Source organism: Passer domesticus, chromosome 3 (assembly GCF_036417665.1).
Source record: "Passer domesticus isolate bPasDom1 chromosome 3, bPasDom1.hap1, whole genome shotgun sequence".
Taxonomy (NCBI): Eukaryota; Metazoa; Chordata; class Aves; order Passeriformes; family Passeridae; genus Passer; species Passer domesticus.
This window is the reverse complement of record NC_087476.1, coordinates 122609558-122627957: the sequence shown is the minus strand read 5'-3', so window position 1 is coordinate 122627957 and position 18400 is coordinate 122609558. Positions and strand designations below refer to the sequence as shown.

The 18400-nt window shown below is 41.8% G+C and overlaps 1 protein-coding gene across 9 annotated transcripts in view; it reads right to left on the bottom strand.

Moving 5' to 3' along the window:
- Positions 1 to 18400, bottom strand: part of PLCB4 (phospholipase C beta 4) — a 191156-nt gene that overhangs the window by 161414 nt on the left and 11342 nt on the right. For 8 of the 9 annotated variants that reach the window (XM_064415698.1, XM_064415699.1, XM_064415696.1 and 5 more), the window contains exon 2: positions 10005 to 10064. Coding sequence is in view for 2 of the 9 variants with exons in the window: in XM_064415703.1 (XP_064271773.1) it covers positions 10005 to 10064 (60 nt within the window). In the remaining 7 variants the exon portion in view is untranslated. Of the gene's footprint in view, positions 1 to 10004; positions 10065 to 17861; positions 17898 to 18400 lie in introns of those variants that run through there. The other variant, XM_064415704.1, reaches the window with a different exon arrangement.

Below are 18400 nucleotides of genomic sequence, written 5' to 3'. Positions count from 1 at the left end.
GGACTGTACCACGCAGTCTGTAGTATCTATGAAAAACAGAATCCTTCCTGGAATCACATGTGTATGAGCTTCACCAGGTACCTTTGACAAAACTGCCTTAATGCCTTCCTCACAGCATTTGCATAGAAATAATCTTCCAGGTAAAAACAGCTTGACTGGAGTTAATAATGTCCCCTCACTGAACTGAGGTGTTTAAGCTGAAGAAGAGTAATTTGCCTGTGGAGAGAACTTGAGTATAAAAAACCAGCCAAGACGAAGAGTCTTTGCACTTAGCATCAGGCATTTATCACAACTGACAATGGAAAAATAAAGTAATGCCAAAACAGAAAAGACTATTCCCAGGAGGACGAAACCAGGGCTGAAGTTTCGAGTCTACCAACAGCCTGCTCCCATCCTTCTTTTTATTTACAAGCGTGGTCAAGTGCACCAGAACACGCTCGATACAGAAATGTTTGTGCAAAAAAGGCTTTGCTGGCAGTGCTGCTTGAAAGCTGTCCTAAAGGAACATTTCTGTAAGAGACATTTCATGAAGGCAGTGTTGCTACAGCCCTGATCGCTGCAAGCAGCAAAACAACACCTCCAGTAAAGCAGGAGCAGCAGCTCTCCATCAAATCAGGGTAAGCCAATTCCTACCAGCCTCCTCTTTCAGTGCCAGCCTTGTCAATATTCCCCATTTACAGCTCCTCTGAAGGAGCAATAAACCATCTGCATCTCTGTTTAAGTAAAGCTTACAGAAAAGGAACAAGAGTTTCAAGTAAAGAATGCAAGGAAAAACGTTTCCACACTTAAAAAACCCGTGAGAAGAATGAATCTGAGCTATTTATGTCACTGCCTTTTGTATTTTCCCAAAGTATCCCACAAAGCCCACGTACCTGGTACAGGCAGGCCTCGAAGTGGAGCTGACACAGTGCAGCAAACATTTTGTTTACCAGAGACATCATAATTCAATTTGCAGACATTTGCAAATGTCAGCTTTCAGACTGCTCTCCTGATGGGCTCTTTAACAACTCGGGAGATCCCAGGAACGGGGGGAGTATTAGGATAATTGCTCTCAGGAGCAAACCACTCCATCCAGCCTTTTAGTAACGTTTTAGCAAAGCGACACACACAAAAAGCATTTCAAGCAACACAGACTCTGGCTCTAAGGAAATCTCTTTGATGGACACATGAAAACCCATATTATATACATATAATTCTAACTAATTATATCCTGAAGATTTGCTGTGACATTGGAAAACCTCTGGATGCTTTAGTTACTCCAGTCTTTGGTGTTGAGTGCAGATGTGCAATACCACTCAAAGGAAACTATGGATTTGCAGTAAAATTTTCATTTTGAAGACCTTTTTTTTAATAACTTTTAATACTTCCTACTAAGTTATTAATTTAAATTAATTCAGTAATGTAGCAAAAGAATCAGTCTATTAGACTTTACTGTCAAATTCCAAATAAAACTTACAGATAACTCCAAATGTCAAACCTGCTACATACCTGCAACCCTGGAATCATTAAAAAAAAAAAGACACCTACTTCAGTGTGAGGAGGAACAAAATGCTTTTAAAAAGAATTCTTAATAGAAACCCCAACAAATCCTAACTGAAACCCACCCAACATTTCAAGATCCTCAAGCAACTAAGAGAGTTCAGGTTCAAACTTCCAAAGCTAGAGAGAAGGAAGATTACTTTTTTCACCTTTCTGTAAAGTGTCAAAATGTAATATTAATTCTTCCTGTTCTCAGAAAATCTAAAGAGGACTACCAAGCTATTAAACCTTCCAGTGGATCATTTGTGGTATGAGGTATTAGCATAATTGGGGGCACACTTTATTCTGACCTTTGCAAAACTTTCATTTCCCAAATGTGATAGATACAAAGTGCTTTTATAATACCAATAATGATTATTTCCTATGGGAAACTGCCAATTATAAGTTGGTGAAAAATGCTATATCAGATGTACATTGAGAAAATGAACACACCTACCAACAGTCAGACTAATTAAAGCCATTCTTCAAATATTAATAAAGCTTTTCCCTTCCACGAAATACAACCTGTATATTTTAGTCCAGCTCTATCCTTGTCAGATCATTCTTTCAACAATAATAAATGTTTGATTAGTGGTTAAATACAGCATTTCTGCTGTAATTCTTTCCCTGGCAGTAAACCAACACATGTGGGAAGCTGTTTTAACATTTAACCACTTGACTTGAATTCACATTGTTTATATCAAGTCACATCAAGTGCTAACAAAAATACTCAAGATAAGGAAACAAACCTCATGTTCTGGACACAGTTCTTAAAGAAAAAAAAAATGCAGAGGAAAGATAAGCAATAAACTGTCAAAGAGCCTGGGTTTGGGTTTGTGATATTGACTCCAGCACCTTCTGCTGCAGCCACAAGTACAACAGGCAGAGGCTTCAGTGGCATCATCTCCTGCTGGCCCGGGTCTCCTGCTGGCCCGGGTCACCTGCTGGCCCGGGTCACCTGCTGGCCCATGTCACCTGCTGGCCCGGGTCTCCTGCTGGCCCATGTCTCCTGCTGGCCCCTGTCACCTGCTGGCCCGGGTCACCTGCTGTCCCGTGTCACCTGCTGGCCCGGGTCTCCTGCTGGCCCGGGTCTCCTGCTGGCCCGGGTCACCTGCTGGCCCGGGTCACCTGCTGGCCCGGGTCACCTGCTGGCCCGGGTCACCTGCTGCCAGCTCCTGGGAGCTGCCAGGAAAAGAAGGGACAGGGAAAGCACAGCCAAGCCAAAACTGCTGATCACACTTACTGGGCAGAGGACAGGACAACTGCCCTCCCACCAATACACCATCACTTTCACAGCAAATTCAGTGCCAATTAACAGAGAGAACAGGAGTATCAATAATGAAAAAACTGACTCCAGATTATATGTGACAATAGGAGAGCCTCTATGCTGATACATCAGTGACAAGCAGGGGAAAGCCTCTGATTGCCTTCAAAAGATGCACCTGGAAACAGCCTCAAACTGCTTAACATTTTAAAAACAGTTCACCAACTGTGTTTAAACACAGCTTAAAAAGAAAAAAAGCTTCTTCTCTAGAATCCAGGCAACAAATTGCTCAATTAAGACATGTAGAAAAGGACCAAAAGAAAATTAATTTTAAACCACAGAAGTTTATTTTTCAGATTTTTCAGAATATCCTAGACACAAAAGCAGACCATAAAGGCCTGCGGAGACAAAAGGAATTCTACTGGTTTTCAGGCAGACAGACTTGTATGGCCAAATGTTCACAAGCAGAGCTGGATACACTCGTGTGACCATCTGATAAAATCAGGGAAGTGAGGCACTGCTTCCCTTGTAAGGGGGGAATCTGATCATCAGGTCATTTACAAAAATCCCCACAGCAAACCAAGCACAAATGGTCAAAGTTTTCCAAGTGTACAAAACCATACATATGTCCAAGAAAGGGGTGGTGCAGATCTTGAAAAAGCAGTTCATACATCAGCACAGAGATACTTGCAGTACCTACAGCAGCTCCAGAGATGTCCTCCCATCTGCTCCCTGCAAATGATCATGTTTCTGATCTGAGTTCCCAGTCTGGTCCCCATCACAGAGCACAAAGTGCAGCTATGACATCCAAGTAGATCTGCTTGCTGCTTTTCATTCTGATGTTTAACAAGTCTCATTAGTTTGAGGGGAAGAAACAACAGCTAAAACATAAACCACTGAAAAGTGGCGTGCGTGTCATTAAGCAATAAACAACATTCCCTGTTTGTCCTTACCCTTTGGGTACAGAAAATAACTAGGCAGCAGTCTCATCACTCCACATACTGTACCTTTCAAAACTTGGCACAGCCCCCCTTACACACTGTGTTTCAGATCAAACAGCTCAATACGTGCTTCAGAGATCTGGCAGCAGTTCTTTTGGGAGTTATTTCCTACTTTTCTGGCTTAGGCAACCTGTCAGGCGTGGAAAATTTACACGCAGTAAATCCCAAATATGTACACAGAGAAAGAGGAAATCATAATAACCACCATTATAAATGAAGTTTTGAATGTCAATTCAATTTGCCACAGGTATTTCCATTGCCTCCAAGCCATCATTGTGATGTGGAACAGCACGTGCCACCTTCTCAGCCTGCAGTTTTTACAGGTACTGTGATCAGAAGGGATTCGTCGGGGTAAGCAGCTGCAGTGGGGCAGACTCCTTAACACACACATTCTCCCTGTTCTCTACTGCAATACTCCTTTTAGAGCAAAATCACAACAGGTAAGATATGAACAGTAGAACAAAAGCAAGCTCTAGGAAAGCCAGAAGATACTGAGAAGTTTTGCCTTTGATTAGCATCTGTTTAAAGATTTATGTTTTTACACTCAACCAAATACTGCTCCTCCATATGAGACCACAAAAGCAGTTAGAGCAAACATCCCTCTGAAAATCTCCATAATTTTACAGTTTAAAGTAGTTGAAAATGCTGGATGAAAAGAAAAATCCTTTCAAAATACAATGCAGTTTTTGGCAATAATTTAGTCATTTTCCTTTTTGGCTTTGCCAGAAAACAGTAGGGGTTAAAAATGAATACACTGTTCATGTGACAGGAGGAGACACATCAGTTTAAAAGAGAGCATCCAACAGGCCAGTAATGTTGCTGTATCAATAGTAGGTCTTGGCAGACAGTTTCAACAGAAGAGTCAGAAATGAATAAAACATTTTGTCCAAACTCAGCTGTGCACGACCTCTCTTTCTTTCCCACCACGTAGGTATTTCTTGTATCTGACAGTTTTATGATGACATTTCTCACTTCTGCTACCTTGCTGCCTTTATCTCGCAGCTCTCCCCATAGTTTTCAGATCACCTGCTAATTCTTTCACTCTCCATTTCTCTCATGATTAGCCTCAGTGGAAGTAAGTGGCAAAAACCCCACGCATGTGTCTGCAGGTTTCCCTTGGGAACACGGGAATGTCACTCGGGTCTCTGCCCTCCAGCTCTGGCACTGAGTCATGCCAGCTGGGTAGGCTGAGAAGCACGAAAGGGAAGAGTTTCCTTCCTCCACTCCTTTCTGCTCCACTCCCCATTTCACACACTGCTGCTGGATAACTGCAGCAGACTTGTGCTCTGGTTTGTCCCTGGATCCAGTACAATCAATAAGAAAACAACCAGAAAACAGACAAGAAGGGGGAGAGGGGAAGCCATAAAGAACCCCAGTATGCCTGAGAGAGCTGAACCTGCACAGAACAAAATGGTTTGCAGGAGCCTCACTTCCTTCAGGTTTCATTGAGCCCAAACAGTACACGGTGCCACTGTGTGTCTCCTGTTTTCTGACTTGTTCTTCCCACACTCTGCACTTTTGGATACAAAATCAGGACTTCACACATTTTAAAAGAAGGTTTAACTTCAGGCATTGATGAAATAGAAATTTTGAATAAAAGAACACTGTGACTTAGTTCTTTATATAATCTTTTTCAAAAAACAGCAAATAGTCTTTCCTTCCTGGGGAATGGCAGATAAATCTCTCAGGACAGTTTAACAAGGCAGTCACTTAAAGAAATACACAAAGAAAACAACCTTTCTCAGCCTAAGATGACTCTTATCATAAACAACTAAAATTTACAGGAGCCAAGATTTGTTTTCTCCCTTTTCCTGCATTAGAATGTCTGATGATTCAGGTTTCAAACAGACCTACCACAGACCAGCTTGAGGCAGCAGTCTGGTAAACTTTGGAATCCACTCCAGAAGTCCACCAGTCACTCATTCTTTCACCATTAACTTTTGCTTTGGCAGAAAAAATGAAAACTGACTCAGATTAAAAAAAAAAAAAAAGGAAAAACAACAAAAAAAATCCTAAAAACCAAAACAAAACAAAAAAAACCACACCAAAACAACAAAACAAAACAAACCTTTTTGGAATACTTTTGCTTGGAAAGAACCTTTCAATGTCAAGAGACATCTTCAATTAGTCCAGGTTGCTCAAAGACCAGCCCAGGCTAACCTTGAATGTTCCCAGGGATGGGGCACCCACAATTTAACTGGGAAACCTGTTCCAGTTTTTTCACCATCCTCACTGAAAAAAAAGTTCTCCCTTATGTCTCCCCTAAATATACCCAGTTTCAATTCAAAGCCATTTCCCCTTGTCCTGTCACAAGACCCTACTAAAAAGTTTGTCTTCATCTTCAAGACCCTCTTAAATATTGCAAGGTGGCAATAAGATCCCCCTGGGCCTTTTCTCCTCCAGACCAGAAGTGACCTTTCAGAATGTTATTTATCAGGTCTGCTTTTATTTTATCAGCTCAGTCCCTGATTCACTCCTCACACAGGCTTTTGGTGTGAACAAGCAGCCAGGGACAAGAAATTAGTCTCCATTCCCACTCCCAGCCTCCATTTTCTTTATCAGAAGTGTCAGTTTAAATGTACATGAAACTACAGAGACCCTGACAACTGAGACAGTCACACCTGCCATGACTTATCAGTATGCTTTTGTTATCACTTGCTTTTAGCTCCCAGAGCTTGGCCTCCTCTCCAAACCAACAATCTTTCTCAGGCTGAGCCCTCTGCCACTACACACGTTTTCTGTTCCTTCCATGCTCACCTCTCTCATATAAATGTCTGCACAATGCTGGGTTTTGCTGTAATTAAACAGAACAGTCGTCCAAAGGAAAGCACAAAGACAACAACATGATCACAAGCAGCGGGGAATATTTGGAAAACAATACTTCATCTGGATGCAGTAAGCTTCATTTATTTTTCTTTTGCCTCTCTATTTTTGTTTTATACTGTTGACTCCAAGTTTTAATGACCAAAGATATTTTAGGCATTCCTGACCTAGAAATGTGCTAAGAATAAGAGAACTTTATTATAAAGAAAACATTGGCCATCTGAAGGGAAACTCAGAGTATACCCCACCTTAGTGAGCTATGCGTGCTGCTCGTGAACAGCAGATAAGTTTTTAGACCTACAAGGACTCAATGTCCATAAGACAGAGAGAACATGGAAAAAGAATCAGATAGGCTGTAGAATTCAATGGACCCGATTAAGACAGCAGTTGGGGGATTCATGGCTAAAATGGATGCAAAATCCAGCTCAAGTAGAAAATACCCCCACAAAATATGTTTATTGCTGTGTTTTCAGGAACAGTGGAGACACAGCCTAAAGCTAGGAGAGAAAACCTCTTTATTCTGACAACAGCAATCTGAGCAAATGGCTTTGGTCCCTAACAAGAAGGACAACTTTCCTTTATTCTCTCCCCTATAAAGTGTCACTTCCATTTGGGACCAGTTACCATGCCCCTTATAATTACCAGGCAGCAAATAGATTGGACTAAAACTCATAGTAAATTATGCTTAGTAGGTGTGAGAGTTCCACCCTGGCACAAGAAAAACAAGTGCAAAATATTTCTGTGATTGCAGCAGGCAGATTACCCAGAGGGAGCTTCATCAAGGTTTGGCCAAGGAATGCTGCTCTCAGCTCCCCAGCTCAGAGATGCAGTGACACACAAGTACCCACAGGAGCAGGGTCATTTAATCAAAAGTGCACATGCCAAATAGTCAGACTGTGTCCTTCACAAAAAAGGTCTGCAATTCTGTAAATATACCACAGGGATCCTATTTCACCTCCATAAAAATCAACTGTGAAGTGTTGATGAATAAAATCAATGAGCTAACTGCAAGGAACAGTACATTGTTTTAATTATTATTCCAATCAGGAATGCCTAGTGAACATCATGCCCAGTTTCACACTACAAACTTGAACAGGCATTCAGCCCTCTCTCCTTTCAACAGTGTTGGAAACCACCCTTTATTTAAAGGATTTTCTTTGGCTAGTTTTCTCCTCAGCTCAATCTCTTTCAGACTAGGAGCAGGGTCAAAGTTCCTGCAGCTCCTGATTATTCAATAACATGACTAATGCTCTCCTAAGGGGAACATGATTACAGGTAAATGATGTGTTATGATAAAGGCACCATCTCCCATTTGCACAGGCCTGTCCTCCCACCCACCACTATGTAAACAGAATAAACCTTTAAGGATGCACTGCCTGACCTCATCTCCTGAAGAAATACTGCCTGGAATCACACTGTAATGAAACACAGGATAGCACAGAATGGCCCCATTTAATCTTTAACAATTGATATGATATTTTAACAGGCTTCTACCCAGAAAACCTCTCCCAGGCGCCCTCAGTGCAACCAGCATTAACTGCAGCATGCTGTTCACAGCCCCTAAAACTGGCTGTACAAATTGTGACTGCCTGGGGCTACTTTTGTTTTCTTATGGAGCCAAGTTCTCCTCATATTCACTTGATGCAAAAAGTCAGGAGTTTTGAAATCTGCTGTTCCTTTTTTTTCACAAAGTTTTTGAGGTCTCTGACTTCCAGGATGCTGTGATGTGCCTATGGCATATCCTTCTTCACGCTATGTTGAAATGGTTAAAAAGAGGATCCAGTGGAAAATGAGAAGCAACATGCCCAATTTCCTTCACTAACTCCAAAGGGGCTCTTCCCTGTAATATTTACTCTTAATTTTAAAAGCATAAAATGTATCAGACACTCTAGGTAAACTCATTCATCTCCTATTCCTTTGTCACTTTTAAAAATGAACCAACAGTTGTACCATAAATGGGAATTCATTCTAAGTCTCTTACTAGTAAGATGTCTACTGTTGCACCTGCATAAGAAGTCAGCCCCATCTGTATTTTCAGACCATTGCTCTACAAAGATATTTACAGAAGTTTCTACTTTCCAAGAAAGCTATTTCTGGCTTATTTTTTTCTTTTTCAATTATTTTAAACTGTACTTGTGCCCACAGAAGAATTATTTTTATCAGTTACAAATAAACAAACCAACTGTGACAGAACACCAGGTCACAGTGCAGCAGATTCCCAAATGCTTGTGGTACAGACTACATGGATAAAGCAGCAATCCAGGAGTGAAAAACAAGGAAAACAAGTCTGGTTTAATCACTAATGCCAAGGTAGGATAGGTAGAGCACTGCCTACAACCTTTGTACCATTACTTCTAATTCTACAATTCTAGATAAACACCACAACCACATCCTTTGGCATCAATGACCTTTTCTGCAATGAAATTTTCCTGCTAAAGATCCCTTTAGAGCAGATCCATCAGCAATTGGAATCCTCATCTGAGATTTCTCACTATTTCATTTCAGACAACATAGGAGAACTCTCATATGAATTTAGGTGTGGTTTTAGAAGAACAATCAAAAGCAAATGAAGCATCTCACCATTATCACTTCAAAAATGTCATGCATGAAGTCTGTGCCCTGCTCTGCACCTGTGCAGTACAACAGGAATCAAAGAGCTCATCTAAACGCAGCTTGAGGTCTCAGTCAGGATTAGCCAGAAACCAACATTTGCCACAACAACTTCTTGAGCCTGCTCAAGGCCTGGATTGCTAAAGCAATTGTAATTTTGTGCCAGCTTGGTGCTTCTGGAGCAAAAGTAGTTTTCAGGTAAGAACCCTGGATGCCAGTGGGATGGATAAAACTTTACTCAGACCAGGAAGGGAACATTAATTGGTATGCAAGTGACCCATCCCTGAGTACTAGAAGCAAGTAAAAACCTTGTTCTCCCCAAACATCAGGTGAGAAGAACCTGCGGGAACACAGAGACTCCAGAACTTAAATTGACTTTGCAGCTGTTTAGGAATCACTGGAGTTTATTGGGCCTGAGGGGGAGCACACAAAAGAACAATTTCTGCTCATCCAAACTTTCAGAATGCTAGACTCCAGAAAGAGAAGGCCTCTGCGAACTGTGAATACCTCACCTGCCTGTGTCTGATCAACCTCACACGTACACACTTCCTTAATGCCAGGACATCTGGGTTCAGGAGAGCACAGCATCCTCTGAATTTGCAGTTATGATCTAAATTTCTAATACCTTCTCTCCTCTCATGACCCCGACCGCTGCTTTTTCAGAACACATTTTTCATTCTACTGACATGGACAGTGCAGCATTGCAATGGTAAACTGTGTTTCAAACTGGAAGTAGATCATCTGGTAAAAAACAGAATTAAAATACTGAAAGAACAGAAAAGGCATACCTTTTGAAAATCACAGATTGTTCTGTAGAAATTCACATTGTAGAAAATGTCTTCCTTTCCCTTAAAAAAAAAAAGAAAAAGAAAAGCCTTAATTGTGTATATTCATATTTAATTACCTAATAAATTCATAGTAAACCACTTCAAGACCTTTTTCCTCCAGAAATAATTTCTCCTTATGGATCAGAATATTTACACTGCAGCAAACAAACACTGAGTGCTCAATGAGTTTTCGTTTGAAGTTCATTTTATTTTGAAATTCCTGTTATTTAAGCAGAAGCATCATAGCTGCAGGTGACAGAACACATGGCACCCATTCTTCCAAGCACTTAGAACTAGAAGGCATCACAATGGAGACTCAGGATGGAGCAGTGTGTCAGGGGCAGGGAAAATAAAGTATTTTATTTTGAGATGTACCATCAGGTCTCTTCATCATCCAGCTCTGGGTGAAAAGTAAATTATGCCATTGTTATTAGTGCTAGAATGAACTTCCTCCACTGCTTTTGCCAACACTTTGGAAGGATGAAAGCATCCACTTCTTCTGTCCCTCCCCATCTCTGGTGGGGAAGGGGCAGCGCAGGGGCACAAACACTCCTGCACCTCTGAGCAGTACGAGTGGGCAGGGCTGCTTTGGTGGTGCTCCCTTCCACCCCTCTTCTTCAAATGCACAAACCCACTGACTTCCATCTGTAGGACCTAAGTGTGAGACCTTAAACTGGACATGAGCACAGCAGCCCTTCAGCAAGCAAAGCAGCAGGTTTGCACAAACGGGAAAATGACCAAAGAGTGCTCCAAAATGAAACCAAATCCAAATTCACTTTAGAAATCCTTGTTTTATAGGAGACAGTATTTTATTAAAAGAAAACAAGTGTCTTCAGCATTATTGAAAATAATAGGAAATTGATTGCTGCTTTTTCAAATGAATCAAGAGCTCCTGCACATTAGATCAGAAGCTGTATTTTTCTCTCTTCCATCAAGCTTCATCTTTTTTCCTTTATAGAAAAAATAAATTGAAGCCTAAAGTTGAGAACATCTCAATAGCCACTAGGTGCTTACAGAATTAAATCTGACCTCATACTCTTCAGTTTTATGAGGTTTAAGTTTTATGAGAAGAAGAAAAAAAATCTCAGAATTAGAAACAGATTGCAGAAAACAAGTGTCTCAGCCAAGGGAAGCTAGAGCATGTTGTGGGTCTAGCATTTGCTTTGAGAACTCATGGTACATAAAACACCCCGAGTATGAGACCAGAGGGACTGAGAACCACAGCAATCACAATTACAGCAATGAGGGCAGTTAAAGAAAATAGTTTCCTCCTCTGTTGAATCCTCCCAAAGTTGCCAAAAACGTCCATTAAAACAGAAGATGCTTCAAATCATAAATAGCAATGAGAGGATGATGGCTACGTGCTTTGTTCTCATTAAATATTGACAGCACGCTCTTCTAGTAGGAGACTACACAGTGATTGCAATTATTTTTTGTAATTATTCCTTTAATGCCTCAAACTTTCATTTTGCTGGTGCACTTTCAGACTGACCTCAGCAGCTCATAATTACATGACAAGACACCACTGGGTCTCCAGGACTCGGCAGCTCCATAAAAGCATCCTTACGCTTACTTCTGGGTCAGCTAGAGCCAGCTTCCTGCTAAAATAAACCCCCTGTCCAAAACGTGCCTGTGCTGGGAAAACAAAGACATGACAAGATTATTTCCAAGCACACAACCTGCTCCGTTAGCCTGCAGTCAGAGCTCCACCTCTGCCCTCTCTGCTCTCCTGCAGACTGCAGTCAGATTTCAGCAGGGTTACATCAGCGTGGGAGCCAGCCCAGCTCCACTGGAAGCAGGAGCATCCCAGCAGCCCTAATGCACATACCAGAAACACAACCTGCCTCCCCACTGCTTTTAATCATCCACAGCTTTCTGGGCAGAACTGCCACTGGGCCCTGAAATTTCTCATGTTCCATGTAAACACACAAGTACAATCTCATAAATTTAACGAAGAAAATCAGTTTCTTTTTAGCTATGCAAATACCAAAAATCTCTCTCTCTGTCTTTCCACCAGTTAAGTATTTCTTCAGAAGCTTGTTTGTGTCCAAAATCTCCAGTGGCCCTTTCAGCAAGACTGTAAATTCTTTGAGGGAAATACTCAGAGCCAGAGTGAAGTCTCACTTCCAGAAGCAGTGAGCAGCTTGTAATTCACTGTAACAGGACACCCGATGGATAATGGAGAGTGGCTGCAGCCTCAGCTCTGCCCTTCATCCCAGAGCTGGGTGTCAAGGCTAAAATACAAAAACCCCACCATTTTCATTTTCTCATGTCCTAAAGAAATTTATGTTTTTAACGTGAATAAGCTGGTCTTAAGTACCTTGATGCCTGCTTTTTTTGTGAAGGATCTTTAATTTGATGTTCCTCACTTCCTGAACACCTAACTAGATACCACAGGATTTCAGCTGCACCTGAGCACCAGGGCAGGTGTAAAGGCATCAAATTCTGATGTGGCCAGTGTTCATTTTGGCCACAACACACATTCCTTCACTGCTGTTTCAGTAAGGCACAACGTGTTTCTTCACTGGCACCTGGCCTTTCCTGTCACCTTAGATACACCCCAGGGGTTTCCTCTCTTCACGACCTACCCCCCTTATAAGCTCCAAGGACAAGACTTACTTTTGCCAAAGACCCAGCTGAATCATAACGACCCTTCAAAAGGAGGGGCAACCTTCTCAAGACTCTGGGCTTGTCAACAGATTTTTTTCTTTTGTTTTTAGTTTCAAGCAGAAAACAAGTTTTCATCCAGAGGCATCCATCATTCAAGGTTCTTTTTCATCTGTCACTCTGAAGTGCTCAGAGAAAATGACCTGACAAGTACACACTTCTGCAAGACTTTCCCACTGATGGACACTTGGTTACAGATAATCACCTCCCTCAGTTACCCAGAGTATAACTTTAGAATTCCAATAAGGACCTTTTGCCTCATTCTAATTAAAAGCAAAGTACAAGCACCCAATTTAGAAAAGACCATTAGAGACTTAATGATCATTTCAGTATATTGACAGACTAAAATTGTCATGTTTAAATTACCTTCCAAACCTTCTCTCATTTTGTGCCGAAAAGCAGCTTCCACCACAGCTGATTAGTTAATTTTAGACACACAACTGTTAACATTTTTCAGACATGAATTGCCTGTATATCCCTAACCTGGATGTGTAGCTTCTAAAAAGGTCCTTTCTTTCTCTGTATTTTTTTTTCAGGATCTAGGAGTAAGGAAAAACCACCAAACCAAGGCAAAAGAAGAGGCAAGCACACGAGGCAGGAGGCTAAGGTGAAGAGCTCCCTGTCCCTCTGGCACTCGTGGGGATGTGGTGTCAGCACCCTGCTGCCAGCAGCCCTGCAGGGCCTGGCTGCACAGCGCTCGCTCCTGGGAGGCTGCTGAGCAAGCCCAGCTCCTTCCTGGCGTGGAGCCTTGCCAGGGACATCAGGCTGTTGCTGCTGACATGCTCCACACATAATTCGGTGGCTTCCTGCTCGAGGCATTACATAATTTGAGCCTCTGGCATATCTTGCTGGAACATTTCGTGTGCTCGCCCACAGGAGCAGCAGCATCTCCAGCTGCCAGAGGCTCTGCACCTTTTGTGCACTGGTCCTGGCCTGGGTGGCACTGGCTGCAGGCACAGAGGGCTGCAGATCCCAGTGAACACAAACTCGACAGTATGACTCCCACAACAGACAAAACAAGCAGGTAACCACAGTTAAACACAATTAATGGCCACAGGAATAGCACGATGGAAATCACTTTAGAAACCACAGAATTCTGTCAAGGGCTGTTGCATTCAGCTTCACTGAGGCAGAAACTTATTAACCAAAGGGAGCACGCAGCCTCCTGCCAGTACCACACACACGCCACCCCACAAGCCCTAAATCTGCCTCCAGCCACGAAATCCCGAGTCGAGAGAGCTCTTGACTCGGGATCAATGTGCATATAACTAAATTGAAGGGTACAATCACTCCTTGATGTTTGCTGAGCAAGGCTCAGGGCCCTGCCCTCCCAAAACAGGCAGACTGTTTTCACAGCGATGTCAAGTGCTTGGAGCCCAGAGATTCCATTTCATGAAAAGCATATCAATTGATGATAAAGTACACCCTCCAAAATGATGTGTAGATAATAGAATCTTGTAGACCTTTTTCTACAGAGAATGAGTTATATTTATATGATAAACCCCACATAATTTAAGCCAAGCAATAAACAACAGCAGCATTTGTGCAATATAGCACAGTTATTACAAACTCCTATCAGTATGCAAATGTAATAGCACCAAGATACACAATCTGCAATTTGACTCAGAATTTCAGTGTGTCTTGGATGTAATTATATACTGTCCTACAGCTCCTGCAGGGAATTTTACCTATGGCTTAGGAAAGTTATTATTTATTCTTTGTTCTTTTTTCTGGGGGAATTCTCAATTTTTAGTCACCTCTAGTTATTCTCTGGAACCAAAATCATCATGCTGCAGTTTAAAAGGTTTTCAATCTATGAAATTACTCAGTGCTGATGAAAGCATTAACAATCCAAGACTTCACTTACAGCATTACAAAGAATCCAGTCAATTATGGGTAAATGCTTTTACTTGGCTTGGGCCAGTGAAATTAATTATTATCATAAAAACCTGCACTCCAACCAAGAGTAAAGTTTAAGAGTGTCTCACCATATTGAAAGAGAACAGAAAGGAAGGAACAGGCCTGGACTCCAGCATGGAAGTGGGCAGCTAATGCAGGCCCTGGGGAACAGGCAGCAGGTGACGAGATGGGAAGAGGATGGATACTCCTTCCAGGCCAGCAAGCCAGCACTTTGTATCCCTAAGATAAAATCTGATGCCTCCAGGGAAAGCTCAGCATCATCACATAAATCCCAGTGCAGCCTAATAGTTCTCTTTGGGATGTACTCCGTGTTCCAGAAACGGGGAGGCTGCTCCTTGCCAACCTTCTCTCAAATGTAGGCCAGCAGCTCCGACGTGGCGTGTTGTGATCTACGCTTCTCATCCCAATCCTCCACCACAGCAACAGGAAGGGATTAAGCAGCATTATTCTTCCCCTGAATATTTACTGAGATAACTACATCCCATACTATAATACAAGATTATTTTGCACAGTACAAAATAACACAGCATGGGCCCATCGTTTCATGGAAACCCCTTGCTCCCATCACTCTTGGGACAGTACATGGCTGATCACGTTGGGCATGCTCCTCCAGGAAAGTTTAACAGCAAACTCTTCCAAATGTACCAAATAGATGCACTCAGCTTCTTCATGGAGTCCCTTTTTTTGGCAATCATATTTTTAAAATTCTTTCATAAAGCATTATTAATGACTAAAGCCATCTGTGTTTCTAGAGATCGCTCCTTTCCATCCTTTCTTTCCTTCCTACTGGGCTGCACAGTAAAGACTTTTTTATTTACAACCACTTTTATGCCAGCAGATGTTACACCACACAAAAGTGCTTTGCTGCAAGTTGAAGAAGAAAGTGGTGGGAAGAAGTTTACATAAGCAGACAGCATCAACAAAGGCAGGAGAGCCTGGCAAACCACAGGCCGCAGTCATTTAATTCACACAAATCTCTCTTCCCCCTTCTCACTCTGCTTTCCAATTTGTTTTAATTCCATAGGAGATCTGACTGGCAGTCACTCCATAATGCATTGCAAGGTTGAAATGCCAGCAGCTTTTCTTGTCTTGACAAAATGTACAGAGCAGAAATTTAATTACAACTGGTTCAAACGCACTTTTGTTTTGCTTCTACCCACCTGGAACACGCAGCCCGTTGAAAGTAAACATGTTTAGTCACTGGATAATATGAAGTATAAAAGAAAAGTTACAATGTAATAAACAGAGATACATTTAAAAACAATTTTGATTTCTTATCGCTGAACCTGGCTGCAACCAGCAAGCTGAAAGTGGCATTACTGTGATGGAAATAGCGTGGTATTTCAATGCAAGAAAGTAAACATATTCTCCCAGACTCCAGCGCAGCAGTTGAAATCCACCCAAGAAAACCATTTGCATTATCGGTGTGCATTATTCTGCCCTAACGTTTTGACACTGAGTTTAAACATTAAGCTGGGAGTACAATGCCTCTTTTTCAAACTAATGCAATTTCTTGGGGCAAAATCTGATATGGCCAGCCAGATTTCCTGAGTGCTAGTTTCTCCTAAGGAAAAAAAAAAAAAAAAAAGAAAAAAAAAAGAGACATCAGTTTAATTTTGATTTGTCCAGTAAACAGATCAAAGCGTTGCAGTTCTGCAGAGGAGGTTTACAAAGCCTCACTGTGCAAACATCCTGGGCCTGATGCTGCCAGCTGCACTGAAGCAAATCTCATCTGATGGCAGCCAGTGCGCTACACTGTCCAATGCAAAAATTTACACTTTAAAGGAAGTCAAAATCTTTGAAGTTCCACTTGATCACAAATTACTGAAACATGCAGCTTGAATTTTTAGGCTGATCTTAAACACATGTAGCTGGAAACGTTTCACACTTCTACTCTGTTGCTTATATACCAAAAACTGTGTTCCGCTCTAGGCTCCTCCTACTCCAGTGCAATAAATTCTTTGGGTGAAGGAGCATTTTTGACAAATATGTACAACGCCTAAAAGAGAGATTCCAGAACCACTATTAGATCACTGAGAACTGCAAGACTGCAAAGTGTAAATAATTTTTAGCATAGCTGGAACATCTTTCTAGATCTATGCTTTGTAAGACTGCAATTTCTGCCCAGCCCCTTCTACTTCTCATCCAACTGAGCAGTTGAGTTGTTCAGGGTTTGCTGTCTGCTGCCTTTCACAGAACACAAAGAAAAAGGGAGGAAACAGAAATGACACAACACATATAAATTAGTTTAAAAATGTTCAATGGTAGGCCTGGTGTCCACAGCTACTTTGATTCTTTGCAAATGAAAATTCATTTTAATACATACGTATATGGTTTTCACTTGCGCGTTCCTTTAAGCCAGCTTTCCTGATTCAGATTATGTCCATACCATTTTTATTGCCAAAGCAATTAAAAAAAAAAAAAAAAGAAAAAGGTGTTCCTGAGTTATGTTCTGACTTAAAAGATTTACACAGGGAATCCTCAAACTAAGAAACAACACCAAGAAGAACATTATCATTTCTGCTGCAAGACTGCTGTCATTGCCCATATGCAAAAAGACTGCTTGATAAATGTCCTGTAACAGACTGTGCTTCTAAAAGTGAAACTTTGCTCTTTCTGGGCTACAAATCAAAACTGGATCTGTTGCATAACAAAGGAATTAAAGATGATGGCCTGTAACACTGCGTGGCACGCGAGTGTGAGCAGTGTCAGCCATGCCTTGCTCCATGCATCACCCTGCACCCCTGGGAGCTGCACTGGTAGAGCATGGCCATGTCCCTGATTTGCTACAGCTTGATTTCCAAGTCAAGGTCAAGAAGTAATTTACCAGGATCCCTGTAGCTAACACACATGGGCTGCCGGCTGTGGGGAAGTCATCTCGCCAGGTGAGAAAAGGTCTCAACAACTGGAATGTAAAGAGATGAAATAGTCTGAAAGCTGCTTTATACCCTTAGATACTTCAGCACGCTGGACTGAACAGCATGGATGCCATTTCTTCTTAACCTGCATATGTCTATTCTGTATAGATATTCTAAGTGAAAACACTGTTTTGCAGTGTATTCTCTCATCTGAGGTATCAGCAAATGGGCATCAAGCAGGTTAAATAAAATTAACACAGAATGCATTGGAATAAATGCCATAAAATAAATAATGCAAGGATAGTCCCTGCCCCAGAAACCTTGCAATTTAGGCCATGAACAAAGAATCCTTAAGGGATCATACCAAACCTACCTCACATTCCTGAGCTGACATTTACATTATGCTGTACTTCAGTTCATTCTTTCAGGGCTGGAGCTATGCTCTTGTTCTGAAGTGCAGTGCTGAAATCTGCTCTGGATCTCTTAGTTCACAAGACAGTGACCGTTCTTGTCAGGCATTATCATGACATTTAAGACAGATATTGAAAAATACCTAATGAGAACACCGTGGGTGAGGGTGTGTGTTGTACTGTATTTAACCCAAGTCTTGCTTGAGAACAAAGAAATCTAATTTTTGAAGTGTGACCAGCTATGCCCATACCCAAAAGACAGGAGGAGAGAGAAAGGGGACAGGGTGGTGGAATGACCAAAACACCAAGCAGCAAGCAGCTTTCTGTCTGGGCCCCTCTCCTCCTGTGTCAGGAAGGGTTACCTGTCCTAACCCAGGAGTGCCACTGTTCCTCCCACAGGATCAAAAGTGCCCTCACTGCCACTCCTTGCTTGGCTGAAATCGAGCTAAAAATTCATTCCAAAATTATATCAGTCTCAACGTGGCCATCTAAAAGCCCACCA